General features: G+C 45.6%; 1 protein-coding gene across 1 annotated transcript in view; it reads left to right on the top strand.

Moving 5' to 3' along the window:
• Positions 1 to 16,501, top strand: part of CACNA2D2 (calcium voltage-gated channel auxiliary subunit alpha2delta 2) — a 1,734,543-nt gene that overhangs the window by 1,521,926 nt on the left and 196,116 nt on the right. Inside the window, exons 13-14 of the mRNA XM_029599532.1 lie at positions 11,760 to 11,838; positions 12,456 to 12,505. Of these exons, the coding sequence (XP_029455392.1) occupies positions 11,760 to 11,838; positions 12,456 to 12,505 (129 nt within the window). The remainder of the gene's footprint in view (positions 1 to 11,759; positions 11,839 to 12,455; positions 12,506 to 16,501) is intronic.

Here is a 16,501-nt window from a genome sequence, read left to right as displayed (position 1 = left end):
TGGACCAGGGCCAGTTCAGTAATTAATTGTTGCGTTAAAGAAACTGATTCTTATTTTTTAACCTTATTTGTTAACCTTCTCTCTATCTCTCACCCCTCTGTTGATGCCTAACTTATCTTTTGTTCCTCTGTCTTACCCCTCCATTGACCCCCATCTCCATCACCCTCATCTCTGACTCCTGCCCCTCCATCAACCTCCTCTCTTTCAAACCCTTCTGGTACCTTTAATTTCCCAGGCTCTCACCCAATCCATTTCCTGCTCCTTCACCTTCCTTTATCTTCTTAACCATCTCTACTATTTGATCTACTCCTCTGGGGATTCCCCTGCTCCAAGCTGACTCACTGATCCTCTACAGCAGTGGTCCCCAACCCTGTCCTGGGGGCCCACCAGCCAGTCGGGTTTTCAGGATATCCACAATGAATATGCATGAGAGAAAATCTGCATGTAGTCAGGTTTTCAGGATATCCACAATGAATATGCATGAGAGAAAATGTGCATGTTATGGAGGCAGTGCATGCACATTTTCTCTCATGCATATTCATTGTGGATATCCTGAAAACCCGACTGGCTGGTGGGCCCCCAGGACAGGGTTGGGGACCACTGCTGTAGAGGATAAGCTAGCTTCCCTTGTGGGCAGTACTACCTTTTTCCAGCAGGAGTCACTGTAGGAACAGCATAGTGTTGGGATGTGTGGGAGTTCACTGTTCTTCCCCCTACTAGCAGGATTCACTATAGGGAATGTTAAAGGAGCCTTTGCAGTCCTCACAACTCTTAGTATTACCCCCAGCAGGTATAATGTTGTAAGAAAGCAATGCTATTTTTACAAGTAGAATGAAAATAAAGGGTGTATGGTGGGGGATGGGGAAGACACTTGCAAGGGAGTTAGAAATCCTGTCACATTCCTGCCCAGCTGCCATCACATGGTGAGAGCAGATTAACCATCCTTTTTATAATTGTGCATTTAATAACAGGCATTAAAATACAGTTTAAATTTAATCTGTGTTTTTCAGGCAAGGGTTAGCAGTGTTTCTCTCACATGCTCTCCATCCCAAGAGGCTGGTTCTGAGAGGCTGAATCCTGACCTATTTAACATTTGGACATACACACACACACACACACACACACATTTTCATTCTCGCAGAATCCACAGTAAGGGACTGGAGAGATAGCATGCTCTGGAGATAAGGCACAATTGGTCTAGAGAAAAATTAGAAAAAAAAGCTTTCTGTTTGAGTTTCTGTTTCGCCAGAAGTCTAGGGAGAGGAACGGGTAGGAGGGTTAATACCAGACAGACCAGACAGGAAAGATTTTAAACAGCAGAGCTGTCTAGATTAGTGTTTGCCAATTGCTGCTCCGTGCCTCTATGAATGCCCAGGTGCTGTGCTGGTGTAAGGCCATAGCAATCAGTGCAACCACATTGGGCCATGCTGTTCCTGGGGCTGATTGAGAGCAGTGGCGAGATACAGCTCCCAGTGCTCCCTGCATTGTCTCTGCCCATGTCGCTGTGTTGCTGCTACTTCTGCGGCGCTAAAAAAAAAAAAATGATGCTTCCTTTACTATGCTGGCTCACTTCCGCCCTGCAGGGCTTTCAAAAAAAGCTGCTTATTTTCCTGCCTCGCAAGAGGAATAGCGCAGCGGGATGCTATAACGTCCCCTGCTCTGTGAGGAGAAGAGCTGAGGTGCATTGCAGGGTGAAAGAAGAGGTTTTCTATTTATTTGATTAAAAAAAAGAGGAAGGGGTGGCTGAAAGAGTCAAGACAGGAGCAGCCAGGTGAGAGATGACATTTTCATTTTATTTGCCACAAAACATGGAGTGGGAGGGGATGGCTGAGAGAGACCAGGAGGAGACAGGTGTGGGATAAGATTTATTTTTGTAGCTAAATGTGGAATGGAATACTACATTTCTTTGCCACAATATGGATGTGAGAGTGTCCTCCAAATCACACGTTGTGTTGAGCACAAAAATATCTTAAACCAGTGCTGCCCACATGTGCCAGATTGAAAAATTATGTGTTTTAAAAGTTTCAGGGAATTCAGTGCTATTTTAATTACTGGTAGAAACAGAACAGCATTCAAAGTTTTTGCTGGGTGTGCATGTGCATGATGGAGAAAGGAAGAGTTCATGTAAAACCATAAGAAGTCGCCATACTGGGTCAAATCGAGAGTCCATCAAGCCCAGCATCCTGTTTCCAACATTGACCAATCCAGGATACAAGTACCTGGCAAGTACCCACACATTAAACAGATCCCATGCTACTAATGCTGGTAATAAGCAGTGGCTATTTCCTACATCATCTTGACTAATATCAGTTTATGGACTTCTCCTCCAGGAACTTGTCAAAACCTTTTTTAAACCGAGATAAGCTAACTGCCTTAACCACATCCTCTGACAACGAATTCCAAAGCTTAATTATGCATTGAGTGAAAAAGATTTTTCTCTGATTTGTTTTAAATGAGCTATTTGCTAACTTCATGGCATGCCCCCTAGTCCTTGTATTATCTGAAAGAGTAAACAACTGATTTACATTAACCTGTTCTAGTCTTCTCATGATTTGATAGATCTCCATTATATCCCACTTCAGCTGTCTCTTCTCCACGCTGAAGAGCCCTAACCTCTTTAGCCTTTCCTCATAGGGAAGCTGTTTCATCCCCTTTATCATTTGGTCACCCTTCTCTGTACCTTCTCCAGAGCATCAATATCTTTTTTGAGATGCGGTGACCAGAAATGAACACAGTACTCAAGGTGCGGTCTCACCATGGAGTGAGGATGCAAGTGAAACAGAGTGTAGACCAGTCGTCTTAGTTGCAGGGATGTTTTTATTAGGAGACCAAAATTGCACAAGTAAAAATGAGAGGTACCCAAATAGCCCTACTCATGAACACAGATTACACCCATTCAATCAATTGTAGTATAGACTTCGGAAGCTTCGATAAATACATTCTTATCCGGTAAGCAACATAAAACGCAAAAGTGGTTATCGACAATGCCATAAACCACAGAAGTAATTTCAGGTATATATGAATGCTGCCGTGGGACCACAAGTCCTCTTAGAGGATCGATTTTTGTTTATTGCAATTGATATAACGCCCCTGATGCAGCCCTAATTTTGGGCGAATCTCGGCCAGAGTCGGGCTATTTGAGTACCTCTCGTTTTTACTTGTGCAACTTAATAAAAACATCCCTGCAACTAAGACAACTGGTCTACACTCTGTTTCACTTGCTTCATGATTGTAACAGACCATCTTCCACGCTATTTCTTGGGACTCACCATGGAGTGATACAGAGGCTTATGACATCCTTCGTTTTATTCACCATTCCCTTTCTATTAATTCCCAACATTCTGTTTGCTGTTTTAGCTGCCACAGCAAACTGAGTCAAAACTTTCAATGCATGGTCCACTATGATGCCTAGATCTTTGTCCTGGGTGGTAATTCCTAACATGAAACTTAACATCATGTAGCTACAGCATGGGTTATTTTTCCCTATATACATCACCTTGCTCTTGGGCACATTCTTCTTCCGTCTTGACTGAATACTAAGTGCCGATATGTCTGAGATCCTACTGGCACTTAATATTCATTTACTCATGGCACTTGTAAATAGAACAATCCATGTTCATAACTCAGTTCTGCACAAGGATTGGCCAGTTCACCCAGTGCAGTGAATAAATGGATGGTAAGTACTGGTGGGCTCTCAGCGCTACCTGCATTTATAATTCAGCTGAAGTGAGAGGAGGTAAGACTGTGTCTTCCTCCCGCCTCACCAGGGAAGACTTTCAGAAGTACAGGATGTTCTATTTCTGGATAGGCAGAATGGGGGGGGCGGGAAGTAGAGGTAGGGGAAATGGGGGCTACTTGGAGCTGGTGTTTAAGCCAAAAGGAATCTGGAGAGGGTAGGATGGGGGCGTCACGCTGACCAATGGTTCCATACAAATACAAAATGGGGATCAGGAGAGAGGATTTTGAAGCACTGTACCCATGGGACATTCATTTTGAAAAATGAAAGGAGGATCGCGGAGGAGGGTCTCAGGCCATGTGCCACTTCTTTTTTTTTTTTTTTATAAAGAGCAGGGTTCAGGGTGCTGGAAATATTTTGGGGGAGTTTTGGATGTTGGGAGAAAGGATGGCCAGCCAGATTGAGGACGTATGTTGCAGTTCCTAGATTTGGTGAGCAGGTTAGATGGCTAGCTCTGTATATTGGTGCTAGCTGCCTATCTCTTTTTGTCTCCACCTTGCCACTGGGCCCAGTCAAAATTTGACCAGCTAAATGTAGCCATCTAGTGACATTTAGGTAGCTATAGTTAGCCTGTTAGCTCAGTCAATTTTCTATGACTTTGATCTAGCTGGCAAGTCCTTACTTAGCTGGCTATGTCCCTTTGAATATGAATCTGTTACATTCATGATGGTGGTAACGGATAAGAGATGCTTCCAAAACCCATATAAGCTAATAATCTCTCAATAATTAAAGACAATGAGGCCTGTGTTTGTGCAGGGGGCAGGGGGAGTGACAGGAATTGTAGTGCTTTTGTTTATTATAAGTGACATTGAATTATCTTTTCATTGTATTTACTGTAACTCTTACATGGCTTTATAGCACCATGGACAGTGCTTCCTTCCTTTTGTCTATCTCCCTATATGTCTGTATATCACTTTTTCTCTTGCTCTCTCTTTTGGCAATTTTCAGGCACTGCTGAGTGCCAGGCTTAGCTAAATTTAGGTGAATTATCAGCAACAACCTAGTCAGACTAGTTGTGGCTGAAAAATGCACCCTATTAGTCATTTACCCGGACAAAATCTAGCCGGCTCAGCCTGTTGCTCCATGGTTTCTGAAAAAACATTGGGGCGGATTTTAAATGCCCTGCGCGCGTAAATCCGGCCGGATTTACATGCGCATGGCCCTCGCGCGCCAGCGCGCCTATTTTGCATAGGCCGCCGGCGCGCGCAGAGCCCCGGGACGCACGTAAGTCCCGGGGCTTTGTAAAAGGGGCAGGGAGTGGGTGTTCCCGAAACGATGCGGCGTTTCGGGGGCGGGCCCCAGCATTTCGGGGCCGGACCCGGGGGTGTGGTGCCAGCCCGGGGGCGTCGTCGAGGCCTCCGGACCAGCCCCTGGGTCGGGTGACAGCTCGCCAGCAGCCCGCTGGCGCACGCAGATTTACATCTGCTTTTAGCAGGCGTAAATCTGCCAACAAAGGTAAGGGGGGGGGGGGGGGGTTAGATAGGGCCGGGGGGTGGGTTAGGTAGGGGAAGGTGGGGGGAAGGCAAAGGAAAGTTCCCTCCGAGGCCGCTCCGAAATCGGAGCGGCCTCGGAGGGAACAGGCAGCGCGCACTGGGCTCGGCGCGCGCAGGTTGCACAAATGTGCACCCCATTGCGCGCGCCGACCCCGGATTATATAAGATACGCGCGGCTACGCGCGTATCTTATAAAATCCAGCGTACTTTTGTTCGCGCCTGGTGCGCAAACAAAAGTACGCGATCGCGAAAATTTTTAAAATCTACCCCATTGTGTCCATTCCCCCGCTACCCCCACCCTGTCACACAATCATGATCCTAAAGTAACCCCCTTCTGAGTCGACACTTTTCTCCTTCCCCTGCCCCACTAAAAGATCCTGGGATGCCACCTCCTATCCTACAGGGACACAATCGCTCTCCTATAGACACCACAGATCTACATAGAAGGTGCAGCATAATAGTTCTGTGGTGAAATGCCACTAGGGTGGCGCCATTCTGCTAGCAGAAAGGAGCTTGCATCCCTTCTGCTGAAGAAAACAGTCCCAAAATGTGGGTTGGGAGGATCCCAGAGGGCTACGGTCATCTTGGAGAGGTCCTGCTGGAGGTCTCTTTCATTGGGAGTGGGTAGGTGCCGGGATCTCCTGGGGTGGCGGGAACACATCTGCTGGAGGTCCATCTCACACCGGAGGGTGAAAGGGTGGCCAGCATCAGCTCACAAGGGGTTTTACTTTAGGCTCAGTGGTGGGGAGGGGCAGGCAAAAAGAGCAGAAGGCATAGATTTGCGCACCTTGAGGGATGGTGCAACTCTGTGAAGGTAAACCAGCTGCATACATTTTGAAAATCAAATTCAGGCAGGTGGTTTTCTCCCCTGCCCATACTACACCGAACCCCTCTGGAACAATTTTTTGTGCAGCTAAATTTAGAAATTAGACAGATACACTAAACTCCTCAGCAGGGGGATGATTGCAGCCTTCTGAGAGTATTTTAAGATTTTGATGTCGCACCCTCCTCCTCTCCCTGCTTGCACTTTTACTCATTGCATTGCTGTGGAAACTTTCCATGACATGCGCCTGGTTCTAGTCAGATGAAGCTTGGACGCACACCATCAGGTGTCACCTCATCCTAGAATGCTTTGTAATGGGGGGGGGGGGGGCAGCAGGTCATGGAATTGGGTGATTTTCTTATTCAAAAAGGTGGGTGAGAAATTCAAATAGTGATAATAATAATGGAAGTCTTTTTTTTTTTTTCCCACTAGGGAAACAGTGACATCTAAATTGTGAGCTCTTGCCCTCTGCCCTTGTTTGCCATACTATTGCACACAGGCAAAGGAGAGTCTACTCTGGGTCCAGAAATCTCTATCCCCCATGTTCTCTTAACTCAGGGTATCGTACTGAGATAGAGAAAGAGAAGAGGGAAGCATTGTGGCAAGGGTGAGCAGGAAGTTCTGGAGGCCATACCTCCAAGAGGATGGAGACTAAGGAGAGGCAGATAGAGCGTCAATGATAATATTTCTAGGAAGCTGGCAACCCTGCCATACTGCCAGGAACCCTACCACCTGCCTCCTGTGTTTCCCCGGCATCTGCCCCCTGGGAATGTGGGGTATGAATGAATGGTGGGAGTCTGTATGTGGCAGACTCTCTTCAAGTCAGTGCAAGGGTATTAGCTGCCCTAGGCACCCTTGACAGCCATGTGCCCCCTCCTTCCCAGCCCTCACCACACAATTAAACATTGTGCACTTATAATAACAGATTTTTCGTGAAAAAACCAGTCATAGTCTTCTGGGGTAAAAACATCACAACAACATGTATATTATTTTTAAATGCACTGCTGTGGTGCCAACCAGAAACCTGCAAAAAAAAAAAGACACTTGGAACCCATATGGTATTAAGCCTATTGTGAAATGCATTCAAAGTGGGCTTAGCCCTTAAAAAAAAAAAGCCATGAGTATTGAGTAAACTGAATTACAATTACAATATAGTAAAACTCCCATACCAAAACAGCACCAACTGCCAACACTCAAACACTAAAAATCCTACACATGAAAAGACAACACTCCGAATATTACACCAGGCTCTAAAACATCAATGCATCTTCTATTAGGAAAACAGAACAAGCCAAGTTGCTATAGATCCCTACACAGAAATTATATGCCAACAGAATACCTCACCTTGGTTACAGATGCAGAACACAAACGGACCCTCACCAAATAAAATATAGAGACCATAAAATGTGCAGACAAAAACTGAACTGGAAACCACAACAAACCATACTCTGTATGCAGTGCAACAATAGAAAAACAAAAACATCATCCTTCTTCATAAAAAATAATAAAATTAAAAAAAGAACACAATCATAATAGTAAAACTATATTAATAGAAAGAATAAGTATTTCAAAACAACTGGCAAAGAAATCATTCAATAATCAAACTCCAGAAAAACATTTAAAAATTATCAAAATTAATAACATATTTTAAAACAATAGACAAAATAACACCCAACAATTAAGAACATAAGAAATTGCCATGCTGGGTCAGACCAAGGGTTCATCAAGCCCAGCATCCTGTTTCCAACAGAGGCCAAACCAGGCCTCAAGAACCTGGCAATTACTAGGGATGTGAATCGTTTTTTGACGATTTAAAATATCGTCCGATATATTTTAAATCGTCAAAAATCGTTAGAGACGCGATACAATAGGAATTCCCCCGATTTATCGTCAAAAATCGTAAATCGGGGGAGGGGAAGGGGAGGGCGGGAAAACCGGCACACTAAAACAACCCTAAAACCCACCCCGACCCTTTAAAATAAATCCCCCACCCTCCCGAACCCTCCCAAAATGTTTTAAATTACCTGGGGTCCAGTGGGGGGGTCCCGGTGTGATCTTCAACTCTCGGGCCACGGCTGCGTTAATAGAAATGGCACCGGCGCCATTTTGGTTCCTGTCCCCAGACGTCACGAGCGCAGGAGATCGCTCCCGGACCCCCGCTGGACCCCAGGGACTTTTGGCCGGCTTGGGGGGGGCCTCCTGACCCCCACAAGACTTGCAAAAAGTCCAGCGGGGGTCCGGGAGCGACCTCCTGCACTCGGGCCGTATTGCAAAATGGCGCCGGCCATATGGCCGTATTGCAAAATAGCGCCGGCCGTATGGCCATAAGGCCGGCGCCATTTTGCAATACGGCAATACGGCCCAAGTGCAGGAGGTCGCTCCCGGACCCTCACTGGACTTTTGGCAAGTCTTGTGGGGGTCAGGAGGCCCCCCCAAGCTGGCCAAAGGTCCCTGGGGGTCCAGTGGGGGTCCGGGAGCGATCTCCTGCGCTTGTGACGTCGGGGGACAGGAACCAAAATGGCGCCGGCGTTATTTCTATTAACGCAGCCGTGGCCCGAGAGTGGAAGATCACACCGGGACCCCCCCCCCCACTGGACCCCAGGTAATTTAAAACATTTTGGGGGGGTTCGGGAGGGTGGGGGATTTATTTTAAAGGGTCAGGGTGTGTTTTAGGGTTGTTTTAGTGTGCTGGTTTTCCCGCCCTCCCCCGATTTACGATTTAAACGATTTTTAAAAAAACAAAACCGCGACGATCAGATTCCCTCCCCCCCCAGCCAAAATCGATCGTTAAGACGATCGATCACACGATTCACATCTCTAGCAATTACCCAAACACTAACAAGATCCCATGCTACTGATGCCAGTAATAGCAGTGGCTATTCCCTAAGTAAACTTGATTAATAGCCGTTAATGGACTTCCCCTCCAAGAACTTATCCAAACCTTTTTTGAACCCAGCTACACTAATTGCACTAACCACATCCTCTGGCAACAAATTCCAGAGCTTTATTGTGCGTTGAGTGAAAAAAAAATTTCTTCTATTATATGCTACTTGCTAACTTCATGGAATGCCCCCTAGTCCTTCTATTATTCGAAAGTGTAAATAACTGATTCACATCTACTCATTCAAGACCTCTCATGATCTTAAAGACCTCTATCATATCCCCCCTCAGCTGTCTCTTCTCCAAGTCTAATTCTTACAAGTAATAAGAATAAAAACAAATTCCCTGCTCTTCCTACCTGGTATCTTTTGATTTCTAGTCACCCGGAAATTGTCTTGAATTGGGGACAGGGACAACACAAACTTTATCCTTTCTCTGTGTCTCTCTCACACACACACACACACACATTCTTACACACACTCTCTCTTATACACATACCTATGCTGTCACACATATTCACTCTCCACATATACACAGGTTCTCTGTCCCATACACACTCATACACACATACACATACACACACACACACACACACTCTCTCTCACACACATACTGTATACACATGCACACCCTGTATCTCAGACACCCATATATGCATACACTCTCTCAAATACACCCTCTCTCTCACACACACACACACAAACACTCACATATGCATACAGGCTCTCTCACGTATACACACATGCACACAGGCACTCAGTCACACCCTCTCTCTCATACACACACAGATATGCACACAGTCTCACTCACACATGCATACAGGCTCTCTTTCACACACACATACATGCACACAGGCACTCACAACCTCTCTCTCACACACACACACATGCATACAAGCTCTCTCACAAGTACACACACAAGCATACAGGCTCTCATTCTGCTTACATGCATATACATTTTCTCAGGGCCTCCCCCTCTCATTTTTGGTGCTGTGGCTTACAGGGTCTATCTTCGGGCCATGGCAGGATGTGCTTCACCCCAACCTCGCTAGGCATTGCTCTTTAGGCCATGGTGGGATGGTTTTGTCATGGTCCCACTGGACCTTCAATCTTCAGGCCATGGCAGAATGGGCTCCACCACAGCCACACCAGGTAGCCTTGATCTTCAGGGTGCTGTAGGATGGGCTCTTCCTTGACATTGCTCTTCAGCAAGGTGAGGTACCCACCAAAGGAGTGAGGTTTTTTTTTGGGGGGGGGGAGTGGAGGAGAGGGTGATCATTTTTGCCTTTCCCAAAATTTTGCCACGTGAGGCAGCTGCCTCACCCAACCTCATATTAGAACCATCCCTGGGTGCCAATGCTCAGACCTGGCATGTACCCCTTTAAAAAAAAAAGCCCTATTGAGACATAATCATAGAAAATGCTTCTTCATGGAAAGAGTGATCAATATATGAAATGGCCTCCCAGTGGAGGTGTTGGAGGCGCAAACAGTAATACAATTCAAGAAGACATAGGATAAGCACAGAGGATCCCCGGGGCTGCAAAAGAAGTAAGGGGAAAACCAGAGATCATCTGGATCATCTGGGAACTAAAACACTGTAACAGGGACTAAATTGGGCAGTTTACAGTCCGTTTCTTCCATCATAGTCTATATTTCTGTTTCTATTCACGAGGCAGAAACCTGTTTAAACAAAATAGCCAAAAAAGAGAGAGCAGCCATCTTCCCCTCTCTCTCTCTCTCTCTCTCTCTCTCTCTCTCTACAGCTTCTAATTCTGCTGAGCTTCCTGCCCTCCCCTCGTCTGATGGCAGAGAGAAAGGAAACCTGCGTGCTCTCTGCTTTTATTGCTGGATTCCGCCTCATTTGCTACGAGGCACTTAGATATGCTGTCTACCTGCCTGTCTGCTCCTGTGCTGAGACAGTGCCTCCATAATGGGGTTTCTGTTGCAGGCCGTTGCCGGCTGACCTTGAACAGCTGCACAAGGCAGGCAAAACTTCCTGCAGCTTTTAGGAGGATGGGTGAAGGAAGGTAACTACACGGCAGAGGGCTGCTCTAATAGAGCAGAAAGCAGAAAGGTCTCCCCAGCACCAGGAAGGAACATTCTTATTAAAATAAGAAGCTCTTCCCGGCACACTGGTGGATGATTGTGAGTGCAGAAAATAGAAGTGCACCATTGATGCCAATATCTGGGGTCACTTTGAAGGTCACTGGTACACTGGCCGCGCTCTCGCCTCATCCCTCGATGCTTAATCTAACGGCAGAGTTTACTGCCAGCAGTGAGGCATATGGCACACACCAGTATTTAAAAGCTGGAATATTTGAGTGAGAAGATGTGGATTTTAGATTTAAGTACTCGCCTTTACTAAATCTAAGCACAAGTTGAGTCGGGTACTTCACTTATTTTCTTTCCCCAGAGGGCTTGCAATCTAGGTCGTACGGTAGGCAACGGTGCATGAAGTGACTTGCCCAAGGTCACAAGGAGCATCTGTGGGAGAAGCAGGATTCAAACCCTGGTTTTGCTGGTTCTCAGCCTGCTGCTCCAGCCACTAGCTACTAATTGTATGACTTAACCCATGCACACCACAGACATGCATGCAAGATGCAGGGGGACAGGTCCTGCTAAAGAGAAATAGGTGAGAGTCCAGATTTGAGCTGCCTAGAATGGGAGTAGCCCCTTCTTTTCTACCCTCTAATACCCAATTTCAGTGTGCACTTGCAATAATATGTAGAAAATGCCTTATAGAGGTATAATTATGAAACCTGGATTTCTTTCTTTATATTTCTTCCTAGTGCACATTCTTAGTGATTTCATTTCTTCTTTTTCCATAGGTGCGAGTGTTCACCTTTTCGGTTGGGCAGCATAACTATGATGTCACACCCTTGCAGTGGATGGCTTGTGCCAACAAAGGTAACTAAGGCTTACTCTGATATAATCCTTCAACAGGAGAAACTCACACTAGTGGGGCAATAATTAGTACTGAAGAGACACTACCATGAGGAATGTGCAGGGAGCAGAGCTGTGTGCTGGCACCAACAGGACACTGGCATGGGGAATGCAGGGAGCAGGGCTGTGTGCTGGCACCAACAGGACACTGGCATGGGGAATGCAGGGAGTGGAACTGTGTGCTGGCACCAGCAGGACACTGGCACGGGGAATGCAGGAAGCAAGGCTGTGTGCTTTCACTGATGGGATAATATCAAGAGGAATGTGCAGGGAGCAGGGTGCTGGGCTGGCATTGCCAGGATAATGCCGTAAGCACTACTATGAACACGTCTCACTGTTTGGTGTCCTGTATTTCAATGACATCAAGGTTACATTACAACTTTCTGTAGCTGCCTTTTTCTCTGTAGATTCTATTCCTGTTTTTCTTTAGACATTAGCTTCCTGTTTTCTACTGATTGATTCCAGGTATACTGTAATAGTATTTGGGATTTGATTTTTTACCATATGAAGTCATTTCTTAGCACTGTTACCCTCCTGCAGCTCCCACAGCACAGATTATAAGATTTGTTTCATTTTAACAGGTTACTACTTTGAAATTCCCTCCATTGGAGCCATTCGTATCAACACTCAGGTGAGCAAACACAGAGAGTGACAAGTTTTGCACTTCCCTCTCAGGACGAAGGATGAGAGGGACTGGATGGTCACAGCTATCTTCTTTGGTGGCATTTCCAGGGTTCTAGCCCTCCTCCCTCCTATCTAATGAGAAAGCATACATTGGATGTTAATGATCCTAGCAGTGAAATTAGAGTGCATACCAAGGGGCAACAAAAATGGGATAGAGAACGTGGGTAATGGCAGATCTGTGTGAGAGGGTGGGGTCCTCAGGTTTGTATCAGGGACAGATGTGTGGGATTATAGACTGTGGGAGTAACAGCAGATCTGTGGGATGGATGATATTTAAGAAAACATTGTTGATGAGTTTATGAAGCTGGATGTGACGGGGGAGGAGGGGACCTGTTCCTTTACAGGGTCATTTGGATCAGCCTTCTGTTGTTTGCAATGTATGCAGGTGATGTTAGCCTGCGTATGTGGCAGACAGTTTTCAAAGGGAAACTATCTGGCCAGTTTCCCTTTGAAAATTAGCAAGTGCAAACTGCCTGCATGCTCTGCACCTGCTGTCTGTGCAGGCAGCCGAGCAGGAAGAGAATAGCGCGCATACATGGGGACATCAAACGTATGTTTGCTGTTTTCCTCTCCCGAGCTAAACATAACCAAAGGAATGCTTCATTTTGATCAGCTAAATGTGTGCAATAATAATAATATGTGCGCATGCTGTGGAAGCCTGCTGTCCTTTTAGCTGAGCCGTTTTACTGGGGTAAATTGCTATTTATTCACATTAATGGCTTTGAAATTTGTCCTCGTAAAGCGTTTCCTTACACACACCAGCACGTTCCACTGCTCATCATGACTGAGGGAAGTTGGCACTGGAAGCTGATAGGCTGAGGTGCAGATTCAGGTGTGCTGATGGAACTTTTGGAGAGGCAGAACTGGGTCAGGGGGCACCGTAAGACAGGACTGGGGTGCAGGGTAGAACCTGATAGGTGCCAAGTCTACGATCAGGTCAATTTCAGAAAGCCACTGAGCACAGGGAGAACATTCAGGCTGTCTTCCACCGGATTATTATTATTATTATTGCTTTGTGATGATTGAGGAAATCGGAGAAGCCAAGCCCACCTTGGCCTTTAATCAATTTCAATTTCCACAATGCAATACGAGACGCTTTCCCTTTCCACAAAAAGAAAACTAATATTTTATCTATCTTGACATAAAAGGAACTAGAAAATAGAGAGGGGGGGGCATACTTAAAATATAGTTAATCTGTGGAGCAAGCACCATTTTAATAGACTCTAGTCTTCCCCACCAAGGAAGAAAAAGAGGAAACCACTAGTGAACACTATCACCTAACAGCTTCTGAGATCCTCCATCATTAAATCAGCATCAGAAAGAAACTTAACTCCCAGATATTTGAAACCACTATTTGCATTCCATATCTGGAACTGAAGATTGTCAACCAGATATTTTTGGGTGAATTTTCAATTGAACCTAACCACCTAGGTTTCCAGCCAAAACTTTCCCTAAATCTAACTGTAAACTCCCCTTTCCTCAGGGATCACCTTCAGAGCTGCAGGGGGGATGTGAGTGCCACTACTGCAGCCCTGGGAACAGGTAGAGTCCATCAGGGATCGCCAGCTGGGGACAGAGACTGCCCCAGGGAGGCCCAAGTGAAGACTTACCAAAAGCCCAAAGCCCACTATCCACACTTTGAGTTGGTTCCAAAACAGAATCATTTATTTTGTAATTCCAAAGGAAAGCAGGCAGAGTTTCAGACAAGATGGCTCTTCAAACCATAATGGTAGATTACAGTTCAGAAAAATCACATAAAGGGACAACACATCTGCTCTTTCTTTGCAGATTAATTCTCAACAGTCAAACTTCAGCCCCAAGGCCTTTGGGGCAGCGTTTCACCAACAGCAATAAACTCTATTCTTTTTCCTGGAGCTCCTCCAGCAAGAGTTTCACCCTTTCCGTTAGGGTTTCCCCGCTCTGGATGAGTTATTTCAGGAACTTTAGAACTCTTAAAGCTCAGGAGCCCTTACGCCTCAGAGTACTCCTTCACTCTTCTTTTTTCTCTTTCGCAGGATGTTTCTCCATGAGAGGAGGAATAGCCTAGTGGTTAGAGCAGTGGGCTAGGAGCCAGGAGATGAGGGTTCAAGCCCCACTGTTGTTCCTTGTGACCTTGGGCAAGTCACTTAACCCTCCATTGCCTCAGGTACAAACTAACATATTTCCCAGAGGGATAGGGAAATACCTACAGTACCTGAATGTAACCTGCTAAAAAGTGGAATATAAAAATCTAAATAAATAAATGTTTCTCCCCAACTCATTCCCCGTGGAGGATATGTAAATTATGTATCTCCCCTTGACATCAGCCTAATCTTCTCCGTTATTTCATCCCCCTTAATACCTCTCCTTACAGAGGGTGCTTGCAGAGGGCAAGGTGTTCTACATCTTACACAAAACTCCCTGAACGTTGGGTGAACCCCGGACAGCAGGAACCATCCAGAAAGTGTTAGAACCGTTTTAGCAGGTTACTAACCCTTGGTGGGGTTACATAGCTGAAGTAAGCTGGTTAAACCCTTTGGAAATGGACCTCTGTGGGCCTAAAAACAGAAGAAAGTGTGATGGATGTAGGAAGAAAGGAGAGGTAGGGGCAATGTGGCTGGGGCTATAAATATTCCTATGTGCTCTGAGGGTGTGTGCATGTACTGTATGAGGGGGCCGATGCAATTATGTGCGCTGAAAATGGGTGCTGACTTTTCAGCGCCTGCTTTTTGAATGCACGCATGGCACCCGCAAGGGGGGGGGGCGCGTCATGCAATATGCAAATTAGGGGGTCACGGTAAACTCGGCCTCGGTTTTCATAACCTGCCTGTCTGCCAGTAATGAAAACCGAGGCTGAGTTTACCGGCGGTCTGCCGAGTTATTTTTATTTTATTTTTTTTTACTTTAAAAAAGAAGTACAGAAAAGCATTTTTTTCTGCTTTTCTGCACTTCTTTTCAATGCGCTCAGCTATTAACGCTTGCTCCAGGCAGGCATTAATATCTGAGCAATAAATGTGCGACTGAGACGCACATTTCTCTTTTTGCATTTGCATGTGATGAGCGCTAACATTCACTCCGCGTCGGACGCACGTTAAATAGGCGCTAATCCCCCTATTGCATTGGGGGTGGATTAGTGCCTATTTATCCCGTGTCCGACTGCGGGTTAACAGTGCGCTCAGCTGAGTGCACTGTATTGCATCGGCCCCTATGTTTGGATGTGTATGAACAGTGTGTTACATGGCTAATTATCACATGTTGGGCTTTTAATCAGCATGGAGAAAACATGTGCGGCTCCAGACAATCTATCAAGCTATTAAAACAGGCAAGTGGAAAAGATAGAGTGCCACAGTGAGTTATTAGCGCCCTAGAAACAGGGCTGCAAGTCGGGGCTAATGGCTTTTCATTCAGATTAAAGCTGATTCTTCATGCTGGTGATTTTTTTTTTAAATACATTTGCAAAGAAGAAAAATAGAGTAACTGGGATCAAAGGAATGATGTGTCTGGGAGCCACCCTACGATTGTAAATTATTTTGTAATTTAATTATTTAGCATTGTGTAGTGTTTCTGTTTATGGCGTTGCGGCTTTTGACTTCTCCTCAGTATAGCTGTCCCAAAGAATTCTGGGATCTGTAGTCCTGCTTTCATACTAAGCAAACAGCAGCATTGCCACTGCTTCTTATTTGGGAGGGAGACCTACTTTTATTTCTGCTGAGAAAAAGTACCTTTGTTTTTTGAGGGTTTGGGGGTTTTTTTTTCACTTTTGCCCTCCTCAAAGTCTTCTTAGTCCGGTGCAGGTCAAGAAGAAATTAAGAATTCTCATATATTTTTTTTATTACCTCCAAATCTTCTTGGGAGCTGTCAGATGTTGGCCATTGCTGCCTCGATTAGGAAGCACACTCATGGCTTTACAAGAGTCTCATGTGCAAGTGACAGACAAAGGATGAGTTAATACCTAACAGTTCTC

Source organism: Rhinatrema bivittatum, chromosome 4, assembly GCF_901001135.1.
Source record: "Rhinatrema bivittatum chromosome 4, aRhiBiv1.1, whole genome shotgun sequence".
In the NCBI taxonomy this organism is placed as follows: domain Eukaryota; kingdom Metazoa; phylum Chordata; class Amphibia; order Gymnophiona; family Rhinatrematidae; genus Rhinatrema; species Rhinatrema bivittatum.
Note: the sequence above shows the minus strand (reverse complement) of the source record. Positions and strands in the feature narration are given on the sequence as shown.